The sequence below is a fragment of the Rhinatrema bivittatum genome, chromosome 6 (assembly GCF_901001135.1).
Source record: "Rhinatrema bivittatum chromosome 6, aRhiBiv1.1, whole genome shotgun sequence".
Classification (NCBI taxonomy): domain Eukaryota; kingdom Metazoa; phylum Chordata; class Amphibia; order Gymnophiona; family Rhinatrematidae; genus Rhinatrema; species Rhinatrema bivittatum.
The window spans coordinates 6,215,378-6,236,983 of NC_042620.1; the positions used below are offsets into that span (position 1 = coordinate 6,215,378).

At 46.1% G+C, this 21,606-nt stretch overlaps 1 protein-coding gene across 1 annotated transcript in view; it reads right to left on the bottom strand.

Moving 5' to 3' along the window:
- The window catches only part of SPEGNB (SPEG neighbor), a 28,814-nt gene extending 17,932 nt beyond the window's left edge, over window positions 1-10,882 (bottom strand). Inside the window, exons 1-2 of the mRNA XM_029605010.1 lie at window positions 10,728-10,882; window positions 4,645-4,769 (exon numbers count right to left, since the gene is read on the bottom strand). Of these exons, the coding sequence (XP_029460870.1) occupies window positions 4,645-4,769 (125 nt within the window). The 5' untranslated portion in view covers window positions 10,728-10,882. The remainder of the gene's footprint in view (window positions 1-4,644; window positions 4,770-10,727) is intronic.
- Between the last annotated feature and the right edge of the window lie 10,724 nt (window positions 10,883-21,606).

Here is a 21,606-nt window from a genome sequence, read left to right on the forward strand (position 1 = left end):
TGCTGCAGTAGTGAGTGAGGGAGGGTGGATGGAGCTGGAGGGCATTGCTGCAGTAGTGAGGGAGGGAGGGTGAATGGAGATGGAGGGCATTGCTGCAGTAGTGAGGGAGGTAGGGTGGATGGAGATGGAGGGCATTGCTGCAGTAGTGAGAGAGGGAGGGTGGATGGAGATGGAGGGCATTGCTGCAGTAGTGAGTGAGGGAGGGTGGATGGAGATGGAGGGCATTGCTGCAGTAGTGAGTGAGGGAGGGTGGATGGAGATGGAGGGCATTGCTGCAGTAGTGAGGGAGGTAGGGTGGATGGAGATGGAGGGCATTGCTGCAGTAGTGAGAGAGGGAGGGTGGATGGAGATGGAGGGCATTGCTGCAGTAGTGAGGGAGGGAGGGCATTGCTGCAGTAGTGAGAGAGGGAGGGTGGATGGAGATGGAGGGCATTGCTGCAGTAGTGAGGGAGGGAGGGCCATTGCTGCAGTAGTGAGGGAGGGAGGGTGGATGGAGATGGAGGGCATTGCTGCAGTAGTGAGTGAGGGAGGGCGGATGGAGATGGAGGGCATTGCTGCAGTAGTGAGAGAGGGAGGGTGGATGGAGATGGAGGGCATTGCTGCAGTAGTGAGAGAGGGAGGGCGGTTGGAGATGGAGGGCAATGCTGCAGTAGTGAGTGAGGGAGGGCGGTTGGAGATGGAGGGCAATGCTGCAGTAGTGAGAGAGGGAGGGCGGATGGAGGTGGAGGGCATTGCTGCAGTAGTGAGGGAGGGCGGATGGAGGTGGAGGGCATTGCTGCAGTAGTGAGAGAGGGAGGGCGGATGGAGATGGAGGGCATTGCTGCAGTAGTGAGAGAGGGAGGGTGGATGGAGATGGAGGGCATTGCTGCAGTAGTGAGAGAGGGAGGGTGGATGGAGATGGAGGGCATTGCTGCAGTAGTGAGAGAGGGAGGGCGGATGGAGGTGGAGGGCATTGCTGCAGTAGTGAGAGAGGGAGGGCGGATGGAGGTGGAGGGCATTGCTGCAGTAGTGAGGTAGGGTGGATGGAGGTGGAGGGCATTGCTGCAGTAGAGAGAGAGGGAGGGTGGATGGAGATGGAGGGCATTGCTGCAGTAGTGAGTGAGGGAGGGCGGATGGAGATGGAGGGCATTGCTACAGTAGTGAGGGAGGGAGGGCGGATGGAGATGGAGGGCATTGCTGCAGTAGTGAGTGAGGGAGGGCGGATGGAGATGGAGGGCATTGTTGCAGTAGTGAGAGAGGGAGGGTGGATGGAGATGGAGGGCATTGCTGCAGTAGTGAGGGAGGGCGGATGGAGATGGAGGGCATTGCTGCAGTAGTGAGAGAGGGAGGGCGGATGGAGATGGAGGGCATTGCTGCAGTAGTGAGGGAGGGTGGATGGAGATGGAGGGCATTGTTGCAGTAGTGAGGGAGGGAGGGCCATTGCTGCAGTAGTGAGAGAGGGAGGGTGGATGGAGATGGAGGGCATTGCTGCAGTAGTGAGGGAGGGTGGATGGAGATGGAGGGCATTGCTGCAGTAGTGAGGGAGGGCGGATGGAGATGGAGGGCATTGCTGCAGTAGTGAGAGAGGGAGGGCGGATGGAGATGGAGGGCATTGCTGCAGTAGTGAGGGAGGGTGGATGGAGATGGAGGGCATTGCTGCAGTAGTGAGTGAGGGAGGGTGGATGGAGATGGAGGGCATTGCTGCAGTAGTGAGTGAGGGAGGGTGGATGGAGATGGAGGGCATTGCTGCAGTAGTGAGAGAGGGAGGGCGGATGGAGATGGAGGGCATTGCTGCAGTAGTGAGGGAGGGAGGGTGGATGGAGGTGGAGGGCATTGCTGCAGTAGTGAGGGAGGGTGGATTGAGATGGAGGGCATTGCTGCAGTAGTGAGTGAGGGAGGGCGGATGGAGATGGAGGGCATTGCTGCAGTAGTGAGGGAGGGAGGGTGGATGGAGATGGAGGGCATTGCTGCAGTAGTGAGGGAGGGAGGGCGGATGGAGATGGAGGGCATTGCTGCAGTAGTGAGGGAGGGTGGATGGAGATGGAGGGCATTGTTGCAGTAGTGAGGGAGGGAGGGCCATTGCTGCAGTAGTGAGAGAGGGAGGGTGGATGGAGATGGAGGGCATTGCTGCAGTAGTGAGGGAGGGCGGATGGAGATGGAGGGCATTGCTGCAGTAGTGAGAGAGGGAGGGCGGATGGAGATGGAGGGCATTGCTGCAGTAGTGAGGGAGGGTGGATGGAGATGGAGGGCATTGCTGCAGTAGTGAGTGAGGGAGGGTGGATGGAGATGGAGGGCATTGCTGCAGTAGTGAGTGAGGGAGGGCGGATGGAGATGGAGGGCATTGCTGCAGTAGTGAGAGAGGGAGGGCGGATGGAGATGGAGGGCATTGCTGCAGTAGTGAGGGAGGGAGGGTGGATGGAGGTGGAGGGCATTGCTGCAGTAGTGAGAGAGGGAGGGCGGATGGAGATGGAGGGCATTGCTGCAGTAGTGAGGGAGGGAGGGTGGATGGAGATGGAGGGCATTGCTGCAGTAGTGAGTGAGGGAGGGCGGATGGAGATGGAGGGCATTGCTGCAGTAGTGAGGGAGGGCGGATGGAGATGGAGGGCCTTGCTGCAGTAGTGAGGGAGGGTGGATGGAGATGGAGGGCATTGCTGCAGTAGTGAGTGAGGGAGGGCGGATGGAGATGGAGGGCATTGCTGCAGTAGTGAGGGAGGGAGGGTGGATGGAGATGGAGGGCATTGCTGCAGTAGTGAGGGAGGGAGGGCGGATGGAGATGGAGGGCATTGCTGCAGTAGCGAGGGAGGGTGGATGGAGATGGAGGGCATTGCTGCAGTAGTGAGAGAGGGAGGGCGGATGGAGATGGAGGGCATTGCTGCAGTAGTGAGGGAGGGAGGGTGGATGGAGATGGAGGGCATTGCTGCAGTAGTGAGGGAGGGCGGATGGAGATGGAGGGCATTGCTGCAGTAGTGAGGGAGGGAGGGTGGATGGAGATGGAGGGCATTGCTGCAGTAGTGAGGGAGGGAGGGCGGATGGAGATGGAGGGCATTGCTGCAGTAGTGAGGGAGGGTGGATGGAGATGGAGGGCATTGCTGCAGTAGTGAGAGAGGGAGGGCGGATGGAGATGGAGGGCATTGCTGCAGTAGTGAGGGAGGGAGGGTGGATGGAGGTGGAGGGCATTGCTGCAGTAGTGAGGGAGGGTGGATGGAGATGGAGGGCATTGCTGCAGTAGTGAGTGAGGGAGGGTGGATGGAGATGGAGGGCATTGCTGCAGTAGTGAGTGAGGGAGGGTGGATGGAGATGGAGGGCATTGCTGCAGTAGTGAGTGAGGGAGGGTGGATGGAGCTGGAGGGCATTGCTGCAGTAGTGAGGGAGGGAGGGTGAATGGAGATGGAGGGCATTGCTGCAGTAGTGAGGGAGGTAGGGTGGATGGAGATGGAGGGCATTGCTGCAGTAGTGAGAGAGGGAGGGTGGATGGAGATGGAGGGCATTGCTGCAGTAGTGAGTGAGGGAGGGTGGATGGAGATGGAGGGCATTGCTGCAGTAGTGAGTGAGGGAGGGTGGATGGAGATGGAGGGCATTGCTGCAGTAGTGAGGGAGGTAGGGTGGATGGAGATGGAGGGCATTGCTGCAGTAGTGAGAGAGGGAGGGTGGATGGAGATGGAGGGCATTGCTGCAGTAGTGAGGGAGGGAGGGCATTGCTGCAGTAGTGAGAGAGGGAGGGTGGATGGAGATGGAGGGCATTGCTGCAGTAGTGAGGGAGGGAGGGTGGATGGAGATGGAGGGCATTGCTGCAGTAGTGAGTGAGGGAGGGCGGATGGAGATGGAGGGCATTGCTGCAGTAGTGAGAGAGGGAGGGTGGATGGAGATGGAGGGCATTGCTGCAGTAGTGAGAGAGGGAGGGCGGTTGGAGATGGAGGGCAATGCTGCAGTAGTGAGTGAGGGAGGGCGGTTGGAGATGGAGGGCAATGCTGCAGTAGTGAGAGAGGGAGGGCGGATGGAGGAGGGAGGGCATTGCTGCAGTAGTGAGGGAGGGCGGATGGAGGTGGAGGGCATTGCTGCAGTAGTGAGAGAGGGAGGGCGGATTGGAGATGGAGGGCATTGCTGCAGTAGTGAGTGAGGGAGGGTGGATGGAGCTGGAGGGCATTGCTGCAGTAGTGAGAGAGGGAGGGTGGATGGAGATGGAGGGCATTGCTGCAGTAGTGAGAGAGGAAGGGTGGATGGAGATGGAGGGCATTGCTGCAGTAGTGAGAGAGGAAGGGTGGATGGAGATGGAGGGCATTGCTGCAGTAGTGAGAGAGGAAGGGTGGATGGAGATGGAGGGCATTGCTGCAGTAGTGAGAGAGGGAGGGCGGATGGAGATGGAGGGCATTGCAGTAGTGAGTGAGGGAGGGTGGATGGAGATGGAGGGCATTGCAGTAGTGAGTGAGGAAGGGTGGATGGAGATGGAGGGCATTGCTGCAGTAGTGAGAGAGGGAGGGCGGATGGAGATGGAGGGCATTGCTGCAGTAGTGAGGGAGGGCGGATGGAGATGGAGGGCATTGCTGCAGTAGTGAGGGAGGGCAAGCCTATGATCTAACACCATAGAGTTCCTCTGCTCCTCCCCCTTCAGGAGCCCTGAAAGCAGGTTCATGAAGGAAAGTAATGTGGATTTTGGTGCCTCCATACCTGTGCCCTCGGTAGGAGGCCTGGATTCGGATGGCTGCTTCCTGCACTTGAGGGTCATTGATGTTAATGGTGCATCCTGGGGGAGGAGTAGCCACAGCTTTTTTGGGTACAGCAGCTTTAGACATCTGGAGTAGGAAATAAAATGGAATGAGATTGGGTTAGGAATATGGGAGAAGTGGGGACTCACCCTTTCCCCTCCCCCAGGCTATTCAGATTGCTTCTATCACTGCTGTGGAAATATTTGTATATGTGCAGAACACGCAGGAAATACTGTGCCTATATACAGGAGACCCTATGGAAGATTACGTGCATGTGTACTAGATACCCAAGAAATTAGTGTGCGTGTGTACAGGAGACACTAAGGAGTATTATGTGCATCTGTACAGGACATCCAAGGGAATACTGGATATGTGTGTACAAGACACCCTAAGGAATATTATGTGCGTGTGTACAGAACACCCTAAAGAATTCTGTTCATGTGTACAGGACATCCAAGGGAATACTGGATGTGTACAGGAGACCCTATGGAATTATGTCCTTCTGTACAGGACATCCAAGAGAAAACTGGATGTGTGTGTACAGGAGAACCTAAGGAATCCTGTGCATGCGTACAGGACATCCAAGGGAATACTGGATGTGTACAGGAGACCCTAAGGAATTCTGTGTGTATTTACAGGATATCAAAGGGAAAACTGGAAGTGTGTGTGTGTGTGTGTACAGGAGACTGTATGGAATTCTGTGCTTCTGTACAGGACGTCCAAGGGAATACTATATGCATGTACAAGAGACCCAAGGGTATACCGTGTGTGTGTATAGGAGAACCTAAGGAATTCTGTGCGTGTGTACAGGTCATCCAAGGGAATACTGGATGTGTGTGTACAGGAGACCCTAAGGCATATTATGTGCATATGTACAGAACATTCTAAAGAATTCTGTGCATGTGTACAGGACATCCAAGTGACTATTGGGTGTGTGTGTGTATAGGAGACCCAAGGGAACATAAGGACATAAGAAATTGCCATGCTGAGTCAGACCAAGGGTCCATCAAGCCCAGCATCCTGTTTCCAACAGTGGCCAAACCAGGCCACCAGAACCTGGCAATTATCCAAACACTAAGAAGATCCCATGCTACTGATGCAATTATTAGCAGTGGCTATTCCCTAAGTAAACTTGATTAATAGCAGTTAATGGACTTCTCCTCCAAGAACTTATCCAAATCTTTTTTTAACCCAGCTACACTAACCCAATTCAGGGGTAACCGTGGGGTGCACATCTGGTGGTCCAGATACCTCCCCTTCCCGAGGTCACTTAGGTGGCTGTGCTTTTGGCTCTCTTTCCTCACTTTTCCTCTCCTTTCTCTTAACTTGCTGAATTGATCTGGACAGCTCTCTTCAGAGTGAGGAGCAGGAAGCTATGGTGAGGCTGTGTTAAGTTTGTTTAAAAAGAAAAAAAAAGCCTGACAAGGGAGAAGCAGGTAGGATCAGCGAGGAGGAAGGCTCTCTCCCGTGTGGTTTTCGGTGTTCCTTTCTTCAGGGAGACTCAATTAATTTTTTTTTTTATTTCCTCTGGCGAGTCGATGGTGAGGTGGGCGGCCTGCCACGCGTGTGGAATGGCTCTCGTGTGGCTGGATCACCATGGTCAGTGTTCGGCCTGCATTTCAGAGCTCCCAGAGCCTGCCAAATGCAGAAAAATCGTGCCCGCACCCATGGCTGCAGATCTGAGCAGTTCAGCCCGCGCGCAGCTTCCCGCTGCAGAGCGGTGGGAACGGTGGCCATCTTGGATCCCCTGGTGGTCAGGCCCATGCTTTTGGGGACCGACAGAGATTTTCCTCCGGTACTTTCACAGGTCCACCTGGGTACTATTGTGGGACAGGGGGACTGTGAAGGCTTCCTGGGTGTGAGGGCAGCCGGAGAAGGAGAGCACTGCTGCAGGCCTGGGGGAAGGCAGCTGGAGAGGGAGAGCACCACTACAGTACTGGGTGAGGGCTGCTGGAGAGCATAGAGGAAGAGCATTGCTGCAGTACTGGAGGAGAGCAGCAGTGTATGGAGAGCATTTCTGCATTACCAGAGGAGGGCAGTTGGAGAGGGAGAGCACTGCTACAGGGCTGTGAGAAGGCAGCCAGAGAGGAGAGAGGGAGAGCACCACTGGACTACTCTGGGAGTGCAGCTGGAGAGGAGGAGCACCACTGCAGTACTGAGGAGGGCAGCTGGAGAGGGAGAGCACCCTTGCAGTACCAGAGGAGGGCAGCTGGAGAGGGAGAGCACCCTTGCAGTACTGGGGGAGGGCTGCTGGAGAGGGAAAAGGAAGAGCACTGCTGCAGCACTGGGAGAGGGCAGTTGTAGGGAGCGCATCACTGCAGTACTGGAGGATAGGTGATATTTCACTTGGATGCAGCTCCATCACTGCTCTCTACATTAATGGTGGGGGAGGAGGGAAATAGAACCAAGAGCTAAAAGAAACAGATAAGTATGAGAGAAAAAATGTGTGAAGCTTGCTGGGCAGACTGGATGGGCCGTTTGGTCTTCTTCTGCCGTCATTTCTATGTTTATGTTTCTATGTTTCTATGGAGAGGATAGAGGGAGAGCACTGCTACAGTACTGGGGGAGGGCAGCTGAAGAGGGAAGAGTGAGAGCATGGGATCTTCTTAGTGTTTGGGTAATTGCCAGGTAGTTGTGACTTGGATTGGCCTCTGTTGGATACAGGATGCTGGGCTTGATGGAGCAACTTTTTATGTTCTTATGTTCTTAAAGGTGATTGTTTTATTGTCTCTCTTCTATAAGGCCTGTAGTTTAAAGTGTTGATGTGTGCACATCCTTAGCTGAACTGGTTGCCAAGGCTAGCAAGTGTTGCTGGGATTCACCGCTGGTGTTCACTGGCTGGCGCTCTTACTACAAGGGTCTGTCTTCCTCCTACTACTTAACTTTAATGACTCAAAAAGAGAAACTGAATACCTGACACCTTACTTTTCCATGGAGGCAAATATATACCCTCAGTGTTGACTTGACGGCTTGTTGAACTTTGTTTTCTAGCTAGTGAGAAATGAAAGAATAATTGATACACCCTAGGCTATAGTGAAAGGGAATCAGTAGTCTGTGTTGTGTGAAATCACAGCCACTCTGTAACTCATTCACCCTCTGTTCTGAGAGAGCGTTTGTAGTGATGATTTTGTTGTTTCTTTAAAAAAGAAAAGCTCACTGTTGATGCTTCTCTAATAAAAGACTTCAGGATCTTATTAAACAAGCCATAGACTCAAATATTATTCATTCCTCTTCACACTCAGCATCTACTCAAGAAACTATCTATCAGAGCTGGTAATTATAGTATCCAGGCGTCATTTGTATTAAATAAACCCTAACTAATCCAAGTCCTACCTGTACTCTGGTGTTGGAAAGGTTTTGAAAGACTTAGAAGATTTCCTAACATACTTTTGCTAGACTAAAGAAAATTGTGCTGTATCTGTTTTTTTGCTTTGTTACGCAGTCCCTGTCACAAGCTGTTTACTCTAGATCCCCTGCGTTTCCATAAAAATGGCTTTAGAATATTACAGGTTTTCCATGTGTGCTGGGCTGACGGACCTTGTTTCTAACAGTTTATGGTAAAAACCCCAGACTGGATTGCAGAAAAATCAATGGAATAAAGTTAAATTCACAATAAACTCAAATTTTAGCTTTCAAAAACACTCAAAACATGTTTCCCTGGTCTGACCTAGTATGCCAATATCTTATGTTCTTCTCCATGAAATGAAATTTCAGACCTATTACGGTAGTAAAAATTTGTAACCTATCATTAAAATAATCCATTGTACCTGAAGACTGGAGGATAGCTAATGTAACCCCAATATTTAAAAAGGGCTCCCGGGGCGATCCGGGAAACTATAGACCAGTGAGCCTGACTTCAGTGCCGGGAAAAATAGTGGAAACTATTCTCAAGATCAAAATCACAGAACATATAGAAAGACATGGTTTAATGGAACAAAGTTAGCATGGCTTTACCCAAGGGAAGTCTTGCCTCACAAGTCTGCTTTACTTTTTTGAAGGAGTTAATAAACATGTGGATAAAGGTGAACCGGTAGATATGGTGTATTTGGATTTTCAGAAGGTGTTTGACAAAGTTCCTCATGAGAGGCTTCTAAGAAAACTGAAAAGTCTTGGGATAGGAGGCGATGTCCTTTCGTGAATTACAAACTGGTTAAAAGACAGGAAACAGAGAGTAGGATTAAATGGGCAATTTTCTCAGTGGAAAAGGGTAAACAGTGGAGTGCCTCAGGGATCTGTACTTGGACCGGTGTTTTCAATATATTTATAAATGATCTGGAAAAGAATACGACGAGTGAGGTTATCAAATTTGAAGATGATACAAAATTATTCAAAGTAGTTAAATCACAAGCGGATTGTGATACATTACAGGAAGACTTTGCAAGACTGGAAGATTGGGCATCCAAATGGCAGATGAAATTTAATGTGGATAAGTGCAAGGTGATGCATATAGGGAAAAATAACCCTTGCTGTAGTTACACGATGTTAGGTTCCATATTAGGTGCTACCACCCAAGAAAGAGATCTAGGCGTCATACTGGATAATACTTTGAAATCGTCAGCTCAGTGTGCTGCAGCAGTCAAAAAAGCAAACAGAATATTAGGAATTATTAGGAAGGGAATGGTTAATAAAACAGAAAATGTCATAATGCTTCTGTACCACTCCATGGTGAGACCACACGTTGAATACTGTGTACAATTCTGGTCGCCACATCTCAAAAAAGATATAGTTGCGAAGGTACAGAGAAGGGCAACCAAAATGATAAAGGGGATGGAACAGCTCCCCTATGAGGAAAGACTAAAGAGGTTAGGGCTGTTCAGCTTGGAGAAGAGACGGCTGAGGGGGGATATGATAGAGGTGTTTAAAATCATGAGAGGTCTAGAATGGGTAAATGTGAATTGGTTATTTACTCTTTCAGATAATAGAAGGACTAGGGGGCACTCCATGAAGTTAGTAAGTAGCACATTTAAGACTAATCGGAGAAAATTCTTTTTTACTCAACGCACAATTAAACTCTGGAATATGTTGCCAGAGGATGTGGTTAGTGCAGTTAGTGTAGCTGGGTTTAAAAAAGGATTGGATAAGTTCATGGAGGAGAAGTCCATTACCTGCTATTAATTAAGTTGACTTAGAAAATAGTCACTGCTATTACTAGCAACAGTAGCATGAAATAGACTTAGTTTTTGGGTACTTGCCAAGTACTTGTGACTTGGATTGGCCTCTGTTGGAAACAGGATGCTGGGCTTGATGGACCCTTGGTCTGACCCAGTATGGCATGGTCTTATGTTCCCATCTCTGACCCCTACACTGTAAGGGAGTCTCACTCACTCCTTCCATCTCTGACCTCACACTGTGAAGGAGTCCTACTCACTTCCATCTTTATCCTCACATGGTGAGGGAGTCTCACTCACTCTTCCCATCTCTGACCCCACACTGTGAGGTAGACTCACTCACTTCTATCTTTCACTTCACACTGTGAGGGAGTCTCACTCACTCCTTCCATCTCTGACCTCACACTGTGAAGGAGTCCTACTCACGTTCATCTTTATCCTCACACGGTGAGGGAGTCTCACTCACTCTTCCCATCTCTGACCCCACACTGTGAGGGAGACTCACTCACTTCTATCTTTCACCTTACACTGTGAGGAAGTCTCACTCATTTTTATCTTTGACCTCACACTGTGAGGGAGTCTCACTCACTCCTCCCATCTCTGACTCCACAATGTGAATGAGTCTCACTTACTTCTATCTCTGATCTCTCACTGTAAGAGAGTCTCACTCACTCTTTCCATCTCTGATCCCACTCTGTGGAAGAGTCTCCCTCATTAGCAGAGTTCATGTTTTTTGTTGGAAGCCTGCATGTCCCTAATTTGGGTCTTGGATTTCAGAAACTGCCCTATCTTGCCTGTGTATCACCCAGGTGCATTGAGACGTCTCAGGAGTCACACCAATTTAATCAATCGTAGGACATACTGCAATAATCTCTACTCTTAATGGCTCTTTTCAGTTTTTCAGCATTTTAAGAAACCCTTGTTGTAAAGCACTTACCCTGCTGAAGCTGCTCACTAGATTTTGCCCAGTGATGAAAGATGAAACGTGGAACCCCTCAAGTGCCACTGACTGCTCCACTTTATAAACTGTGATAAGGGCCGGCTCCAGACCTCCCTTCAATCTGGAATTTGTTGATGTAAGTTTGCAAACTTTTGGAAAGGCCAATCCAGAGCACTTCTCTTCTGGCGCTGCCCTTCACATACCCCAAGGCATTCCTTATATAGTCCTTATATAGTCATTAGCAGGGAGAATTGAGGAAGGACTAATTGCAGATCCTTTGCTGTGTAATGAAATAAGTGACATACTGGAGGGTCCCCATGGAGGGAAGAGCAGCTATTCCTTCACCAGTGCCCAAGTGCAGAGCAGCTGGGAAGTCACAGCTAAGGCCTGTCTCATCTCTGCTCTTAACCTCTTTCATTCACTCACTCTCCCATCTCCCTTACACACTCATTCCCTCTCCTCCTTGCAGAGTCATTTCCCTCCATCTCTCTTCCACAGTAACTCACTCGTCTGCTTTACTTTGTCACTTGCTCCCCAACTCTCGTACACAGTCACTCATAGGCAGCCACTCTCCCATTCACCGTTTCAAACAATAATTCACTACTCTGTTTCCCACATACAGTGACTGTTTCCTGACTCTCCTACACTGCCATTCCCTTCCATGTATCTTTTATACAGTAACTCACTTCCATCTCTCTTACACAGATACTCCCTTCCATGTATCCTTTATACAGTAACTCTCTCCCATCTCCCTTGCACAGACACTCCCTTCCATGTATCCTTTATACAGTAACTCTCTTCCATCTCTCTTACACAGATACTCCCTTCCATGTATCCTTTATACAGTAACTCTCTCCCATCTCCCTTGCACAGACACTCCCTTCCATGTATCCTTTATACAGTAACTCTCTTCCATCTCTCTTACACAGACACTCCCTTCCATGTATCCTTTATACAGTAACTCTCTCCCATCTCCCTTGCACTGCCATTCCCTTCCATGTATCCTTTATACAGTAACTCTCTCCTCTCTCTTACACTGCCATTCCCTTCCATGTATCCTTTATACAGTAACTCTCTCCTCTCTCTTACACTGCCAATCCCTTCCTTGTATCTTTTATACAGTAACTCTCTCCTCTCTCTTACACAGATACTCCCTTCCATGTATCCTTTATACAGTAACTCTCTCCTCTCTCTTACACTGCCATTCCCTTCCATGTATCCTTTATACAGTAACTCTCTCCTCTCTCTTACACAGATACTCCCTTCCATGTATCCTTTATACAGTAACTCTCTCCTCTCTCTTACACTGCCATTCCCTTCCATGTATCCTTTATACAGTAACTCTCTCCTCTCTCTTACACTGCCAATCCCTTCCATGTATCCTTTATACAGTAACTCTCTCCTCTCTCTTACACTGCCAATCCCTTCCTTGTATCCTTTATACAGTAACTCTCTCCCATCTCCCTTGCACTGCCATTCCCTTCCATGTATCCTTTATACAGTAACTCTCTCCTCTCTCTTACACTGCCATTCCCTTCCATGTATCCTTTATACAGTAACTCTCTCCTCTCTCTTACACTGCCAATCCCTTCCTTGTATCCTTTATACAGTAACTCTCTCCTCTCTCTTACACTGCCAATCCCTTCCTTGTATCCTTTATACAGTAACTCTCTCCTCTCTCTTACACAGACACTCCCTTCCATGTATCCTTTATACAGTACTCTCTCTCCTCTCTCTTACACTGCCAATCCCTTCCTTGTATCTTTTATACAGTAACTCTCTCCTCTCTCTTACACTGCCAATCCCTTCCTTGTATCTTTTATACAGTAACTCTCTCCTCTCTCTTACACTGCCAATCCCTTCCTTGTATCCTTTATACAGTAACTCTCTCCTCTCTCTTACACTGCCATTCCCTTCCATGTATCCTTTATACAGTAACTCTCTCCTCTCTCTTACACTGCCAATCCCTTCCTTGTATCTTTATACAGTAACTCTCTCCTCTCTCTTACACTGCCAATCCCTTCCTTGTATCCTTTATACAGTAACTCTCTCCTCTCTCTTACACAGACACTCCCTTCCATGTATCCTTTATACAGTACTCTCTCTCCTCTCTCTTACACTGCCAATCCCTTCCTTGTATCCTTTATACAGTAACTCTCTCCTCTCTCTTACACTGCCATTCCCTTCCATGTATCCTTTATACAGTAACTCTCTCCTCTCTCTTACACTGCCAATCCCTTCCTTGTATCTTTTATACAGTAACTCTCTCCTCTCTCTTACACTGCCAATCCCTTCCTTGTATCTTTTATACAGTAACTCTCTTCCATCTCTCTTACACACACTCCCTTCCATGTATCCTTTATACAGTAACTCTCTCCCATCTCCCTTGCACAGACACTCCCTTCCATGGGTTTAAAAAAGGTTTGGATAGGTTCTTGGAGAAGAAGTCCATTAACTGCTATTAATCAAGCTGATTTAGGGAATAGCCACCGCTATTAATTGCATCAGTAGCATGGGTTCTTCTTAGTGTTTGGGTAATTGCCAGGTTCTTGTGTCCTGGTTTGGCCTCTGTTGGATACAGGATGCTGGGCTTGATGGAGCAACTTTTTATGTTCTTATGTTCTTAAAGGTGATTGTTTTATTGTCTCTCTTCTATAAGGCCTGTAGTTTAAAGTGTTGATGTGTGCACATCCTTAGCTGAACTGGTTGCCAAGGCTAGCAAGTGTTGCTGGGATTCACCACTGGTGTTCACTGGCTGGCGCTCTTACTACAAGGGTCTGTCTTCCTCCTACTACTTAACTTTAATGACTCAAAAAGAGAAACTGAATACCTGACACCTTACTTTTCCATGGAGGCAAATATATACCCTCAGTGTTGACTTGACGGCTTGTTGAACTTTGTTTTCTAGCTAGTGAGAAATGAAAGAATAATTGATACACCCTAGGCTATAGTGAAAGGGAATCAGTAGTCTGTGTTGTGTGAAATCACAGCCACCCTGATCACCCATTACTCCCATATTATATCCCATCAATCTTGTTTCAATGCCTCACTCCCTTCCTGCCTACATACTCCTCCTTCCCTCCACCACTCAGTCATACTCTCATTGCTACCTTATGCCCTATGCTACCACCACGCCTTATCCACTATGCAGCTACATAATGACACTTCACTAAACGTATTTTGATATTACGCATACAGTCGCCCCAGTTGTTGTTCCCCTATTTATATATATTATGTTACTCTATGATGAAGCATTTCACTATATATTATTGTTGAACTGTTGACCTGTCCTATGTTTATTGCTCAATGTTCTATGTTCGATGTAACGCCATAGCCGCGACAGTTATGTTCAATTGTAAACCGATATGATTTGATATCTTTGTTCAAGAATGTCGGTATAGAAAAATTCTAAATAAATAAATAAATAAATAAATAACTCATTCACCCTCTGTTCTGAGAGAGCGTTTGTAGTGATGATTTTGTTGTTTCTTTAAAAAAGAAAAGCTCACTGTTGATGCTTCTCTAATAAAAGACTTCAGGATCTTAATAAACAAGCCATTGACTCAAATATTATTCATTCCTCTTCACACTCAACATCTACTCAAGAAACTATCTATCAGAGCTGGTAATTATAGTATCCAGGCGTCATTTGTATTAAATAAACCCTAACTAATCCAAGTCCTACCTGTACTCTGGTGTTGGAAAGGTTTTGAAAGACTTAGAAGATTTCCTAACATACTTTTGCTAGACTAAAGAAAATTGTGCTGTATCTGTTTTTTTGCTTTGTTACGCAGTCCCTGTCACAAGCTGTTTACTCTGGATCCCCTGCGTTTCCATAAAAATGGTTTTAGAATATTGCAGGTTTTCCATGTGTGCTGGGCTGACGGACCTTGTTTCTAACAGTTTATGGTAAAACCCCCAGACTGGATTGCAGAAAAATCAATGGAATAAAGTTAAATTCACAATAAACTCAAATTTTAGCTTTCAAAAACACTCAAAACATGTTTCCCAGATCTCAAAAATATACTCAGTGATGTCCAACACTGTCCTAAGCACCCATTTAAGAGATAAAACTATGCACTAGCACTGATGCCCCAATTTAAAATTCTGCAACATTTACAGCTAACATAAATGGAATAAAGGTTCCCAGCTCCTTCCCTGCGCCCACATGCTACATTTAATTTATTTTGTGAATTTTAATGTCCTTTTGGTCCCAAAAATATGATGGCTCAAATGGGGTTATTTTAATTTTTAAAATTAACTTTTTGTCGCTGGCAGAGGCAGCCTCTGTTTCTCTGGGCACTGCACAATAGCATTCTGTATTTTTATTTCATTTCACTTAATTTAATAATTTGGAATATTATTTAAAATTTTTCAGATTGAGGTCATGATTTCCAGTGATGTCATCACTGACATCACAACGATTGCCGCCCTCCCTCCACATCATGGCAGGGAGTTTCCCTGGACCCCCAGTATTTCAGAGTACCATTTCTTCCTTTCCCATGGCAGCACACAGCTTCCACTCTCACCTCTGCAGCTGGATCGGCAGCAGTGGCCCAAGCTTCACTGCTCCCTCTGGTCCCTCCCTCTGGGGATTTCCTCAGTGCTACAGGGAGCTCAGCACCACTCCTGCAGCTTTCAAGCACAGCCCTCCTCACACTGTGAGCAGCACAACCCTGCCTCTGCCCTCAGGCCCCACGCCAGGCTCTCTCTTCTCAGCACCATGAGAGATCTCCCACCCGTCTTCCATGGCCACCAGCAGCAGCAAAATGCCGCCCTCACCCCTTACCCTCAGGCCTGAGCTACGTGGACTCAGACCTACCTCACATCCAGCAGCCCTGCCAGTACTGGCCCAGCCCCACACTGATTCCAGCCATGGGACCCCATGATTGTAGGTCCCTCTTCCTGCCCTCAGGCCCCACAACATCTCCGCCTGGCAAGCCCTCTCTCAGCCATGGAAGGCCTTAGCTGGGCCCTTCACCTTGCCAGGTGTTCCACAAAGCTGTGGCCCCATAGGACCCCCCCAAGAGCACAAGATAAGCATCTTCCAGGGCACCCAAGAACAGGTAATAATTCATTTATATATATTTTTTAAAACTTTGGGTTCCCCTATTTATACATGGTGACATTTGATATCAGAGGCTCAAACTCTCTGTCTAAAAAGTTGACAGCGCCAGTATAGAGAGAGGCTGCAGTCAGGACTTGAACTGAGGGGTAATTGAGGTTAACATTGTTCCTCTTGTTCACAAAAATAAATGAAACGTTCCTTGGTTATATCCCATAAGAGAGCAGTTATCTCTGGGGTTTCCAAATTAAGGACAGAAAGCACCACATGCAGGGAAGATATTGACTGCCATCTGCTAGGGCTCAGGACCTGCAGGCATTGGGGAGTTTTATGTGGACTCAGCAGAAATGGGACTGGGCCCTGATCTGGATCCTGTGAGTGCTAGGGGACGCTCCAGGAAAAGAAGTGACTGGGCTCAGGGTGTGGATCTAAGCCTGTGGAGGAGGGTGAATCGCAAATTGAAAGATGAGCTGATCCTGCCAATGAAGGGAAGACTAACAGGGAATCAGTGAAGAGATGAGTGAAGCAAGCCTGCAGAGGAGGGCACATGGATAAAGAGGGATGAGGAGAAACCTGCTGGTTAGTGCAGTTAGTGTAGCTGGGTTTAAAAAAGGATTGGATAAGTTCTTGGAGGAGAAGTCCATTAATGGCTATTAATCAATTTTACTTAGGGAATAGCCACTGCTATTAATTGCACCAGTAGCATGGGATCTTCTTAGTGTTTGGGTAATTGCCAGGTTCTTATGGCCTGGATTGGCCTCTGTTGGAAACAGGATGCTGGGCTTGATGGACCCTTGGTCTGACCCAGCATGGCAAGTTCTTATGTTCTTATGTGGAAGGATGGGAAGAGGAACTGGGATGGGAACAGGGAAGAACAGGTTAATAGGAAATGGAGCAGAGCAAGCTAAGGGGATGTAGCGAGTGTCATATTTGAGCCCTTCTGGCTGTGGCGTGATTGATGGAACCTCACAGGCAAACCTTCTAGGCCCTTGCCAACAGTTGGCGAATCTGTTTGGATAGGGACAAGGACAAGCTTCACTTATACCAGTCCTGTTCCCCTTAGGTTGAGCCCATGCATTCAGGGGACAGCAGGACTTAGGTGAGAGTCCTAGAGAGTGGATAGACCAAGGTCCAGGCATGGTTTCAGGCAGGTGGAGATCAGGCAGTGTCAAAGTCCAGGCAAAGGTCAGTCCAAAGAAGAGCAGGAGGGAACTGGGACAAGACAAGGCAAAAGCAGACTGGGACTAGGTGAGGCAGGATGGAGAAGGCAGGGCAGGCTGGATGAACACACACTGCACGGCATGACACTTGTAGTGAAAGCCACCTCATCTGGACAACCCACTTACAACACACCTGTAGGGAAAGCCTCCCGCATGGATGCACTAATTCTTTAGTTCATGCATTACTGATATCTAAACTCATAAACATTGGTCACTGTTCAGCTCATCATTTATTTTTAGTTATCTCCACTGTTTTTTTAGTTATCTCCACTGTTCAGCTCATCATTTATTTTTAGTTATCTCCACATGAATCCATGTTATTTGACAGCCCACCTGTTTGATTGTTCCACTTGTGGATGCATTAATTCTTTAGCCTATGCATTACTCATAACCAGGCACATAAACATTGGTCCCTGATACCTGTATATCCCAAATTAACACATCATTTATTCTTAGTTATTCTCTACATGTTTCACGTATCATAACGAGTTACTGTTGTCTTTACATATATATTTTATACTATTCTATTTATTATTTATTTTATTTCAAGTTAGTTATTTACACCATTATCTATTTTATTACATGTTATTTACTATATAGATTCTCGTCATTTGATGAGTCACTGTTGTTTATTTAATATTTATTCTCATGTTCTGAAACTCCGTTTATTGTAACGCCTCACCGCGATTGTTTTGTTTTATGTAAACCGACCTGATTTGATATTTGTATCGAGAACGTCGGTATATAAAAATGCTAAATAAATAAATAAATAAATAAATAAATAAATATTAAGATGCTGGGTGGGTGCTGAGCCAGTGCTTAGATGCCTGGTGCCTGTGATGTCATCAGGAAGTGCCGCACTGACTTTCCTACCATGTGGCCTTTAAGGCACTAGGGAGGGCAGGGACAGTAGTGCAGTGTTGGTGGCGTTCTTTTGGCAGCCTGTTGGGGTGCATGCAGTCCAGCCACGGCATGACGTCCGCAGTTGGCCCAATGTTATAGTATCCCCCTTCTAAGCAGCCTCCCCAAGGCCTTTGGCTTGGACTTATGGGGAAAGAGACTGTGGAACCTCCATGTTAACTGAGGAGTATGGACATTCTTGGCTGGTTCCCATGCGTTTCCTTCAGGACCAAATTCCTTCAAAGATATGAGGTAAAATAACTTGCCTCTGATGATTTTCAAGTTCAGGATGTTCTGTACCTCATACTCAGAGTCCTCTTCAGAGGCCACACTGGTAGGCTTGGGGATGGATATGATGGCCAAGACAGGATTAAAGGCTTGAGCAATGATACATGGAATGTGTTTGGACTTTGAGCATGGAAGATAGTTTAAGTTGGCAACAGACTGGTTTCAGTTGGCGAATAGCAGGAAACAGCCCAATATAACATGGTGAAACTTCATTGATGGTATCTTCAAGTGAAGATTATCCATGACACCAGGGTTGAACTGAGGTGCTGGATGGCGTCTTCTATTTGCCTGTTTTTTTTACTTCTCTGCAGCCAAGATAAGGAGCTGACAAGTTCTTTGCCATAATTCTTCAAGGCTTTGACCCATAGTGTTACCTGTGAAGGATGGCACTGTCAGAGGCAAATGTGGTCTGAAAAGTTTTCTGAAAACATTTGGATATTCTTGGTTTGCATAAGCAATTTGAGGATAAAGAAATTCAGTTTGCCTATGCTAGAAGCAAGAATTTGAAAGAACTGATTTGTCCAGCATTTCATTGGCCATTAGTTAAAAAGAGAAGTGTTGGTTTAAAAGGACATCAGAAATGTGACCACTATCAAAGCTTGCTCTGTAACTATGAAAATTTCACACTTTCTACATCCCACAACCAATAAAAATTATGTGCTTAAACAGTTCACTACTTGTGCTTCTTCCTTTGTGGGGAAGACCACTAGAAGTTTGAGAACGAGAATTTCTGAACATCGATGTTGCCTCAGGAAGAAGAGAATGGAGGCACCGATGGTAACTCATTGTGTCAATTTGAGTCACACATTTGACGAATTAACATTTTTTGTGATTGAAATGATTGAGAGTCATCTACATGGGGGAGATAGAAATAAACGTCTTATTCAACAGGAGCAACGTTGGATTTTTGAGCTTGCCAGCGTAGAACCACTGGGTCTTAATGCTAATATTGAAAAGGGTCAAGTCATATAATTACAATAAAAGGATTCAAAATGCATTTTTTGACTGGCTAAATTTTTGAGTGACGTGATGAAGAACTAATGGAGAGACTTTGGGTATATAACAGAGATACTAAACGATTTCATTGGTTGCTGAATTGATAGATAGAGAGGCTGACCAATTGTATATGGATGAGAAGAAGTGACTGTGATTGGCTCTGCTCCATTTAAATGCAACTGCTGGCCATTTTTTGTTTTATTAAGCTAGTAGGCATTTGCCATGGATGAGTTTGATTTCATTAAAAGCTCAAGCATTGCAACTGCGGTGAGTTTAAAAGAATTTGATTACCGTTTAGCCTACATTTTTACACGACTGAATGTTATTTCATTTTAGGAAATGTGTGGAAGCTGTGGAAAAACAAATTATACTGCCTGAAGCAGCCGCTAATAGCGAAACACTGGCCGGTTGGAGAATTTCTTTTTGATTGTGTGAGAGCGGAATAGTCCTTAAAACAATTTTTTCCACAATTGGAGCTGTTTCAACCAAGAATAATCGTTAGCCAATGTTAACCTATCCTTTCTTTTCTCTCCTCGCCCAGTTCAATCCACCCTTGTTATATGTAACTGCTTTTTTCCGCACCATAGTTCCAGTTTGAAGTTTATTATGCATCCCTGTTTTACTGTGAACCAGCATGATGTGACTGTTGTTATGAATGCCGGTATATAAAAAAACTTAAATAAATAAATAAACAAATAAATACATAAAAGAATAAGCCAAGTAACCTTGTTTTTGGTATTGTACAGTTGAGTTGAAGACTCCTTTTGAAAAATTGAACTACATTGCTTCCAGATTTGCTTTTTATGTTATTGAAAAGTATTTAAAAATGTAAAAATATATATTGCTTTGATAATAAAAGAAGATCTGTTTTCTAAACAAGTAGGATAGGCACAGCACCACAAAAAAGAGGAGGATTTCAGACTCATGATTTTGCCCTTTACCAAATCAGTCAGGTTTCACTTGCATTTGGCATCTGAAGTCTTTTTCCTCCTTAAAATAAAAAAAAAATGTTTTGTGTGCAATGTGCAATTAGATGCAATTTTTCTGTGTTATTAGCAGTTTAGATACAACAGACCCCACAGGCCAACACTGCCCATCAGCCCAGTTGCATCAGATCACTTTGGTGAGACTTGGGGAAATAATAATGCTTGAGAAAGTGGAAACGCAAGAGGTTCCTTCTATTCCATAGGGTGTTATACCATGGGGGCCAACAACCCCAAACTGCCAAATATTAAATCTTCTTGCTACCTTGTAGAAATGTATATAGCTGTGTGGCCTGAGACTCCTAACCACGAGCAGATAAGTGTGCTGCTTGACATCCTATTAGCCATGTACATAGTCATGTAGAAATGTATTTAGTTGTATAGACTGAGACTACTAACCACGAGTAGATAAGTGTGCTGCTTGACATCCTATTAGCCATGTACATAGTCATGTAGAAATGTATTTAGTTGTATAGACTGAGACTACTAACCACGAGTAGATAAGTGTGCTGCTTGACATCCTATTAGCCATGTACATAGTCATGTGGAAATGTATATAGCTGTATGGCCTGAGACTACTAACCACGAGTAGATAAGTGTGCTGCTTGACATCCTATTAGCCATGTACATAGTCATGTAGAAATGTATATAGCTGTGTGGCCTGAGACTACTAACCATGAGTAGATAAGTGTGCTGCTTAACATCCTATTAGCCATGTACATAGTCATGTAGAAATGTATTTAGTTGTATAGACTGAGACTACTAACCACGAGTAGATAAGTGTGCTGCTTGACATCCTATTAGCCATGTACATAGTCATGTAGAAATGTATACAGCTGTGTGGTCTGAGACTACTAACCATGAGTAGATAAGTGTGCTGCTTGACATCCTATTAGCCATGTACATGGTCATGTAGAAATGTATATAGTTGTATAGACTGAGACTACTAACCACGAGTAGATAAGTGTGCTACTTGACATCCTATTAGCCATGTACATAGTCATGTAGAAATGTATATAGCTGTGTGGCCTGAGACTACTAACCATGAGTAGATAAGTGTGCTGCTTGACATCCTATTAGCCATGTACATAGTCATGTAGAAACATATATAGTTGTGTAGACTGAGACTACTAACCACAAGTAGATAAGTGTGCTGCTTGACATTTATTTATATTTATTTATTTAAGTCTTTTCTATACCGTCGTTAAGGTGAGTACCGTCACAACGGTTTACATAAAGGCACATAAAAGTAATGCTATTATAATCTTTCATTTTACATAGGTGCCATAAGGTTCGGTAACAGTTTTTAAACAAGATTAATTATTAGAATAGTGTAAAACATGTCCAGGTCAATTTCTATAGCAGTTTGAGTATAATTATATTATTATTGAGTAATTGAGTATAATTATATTATATTCTATAAT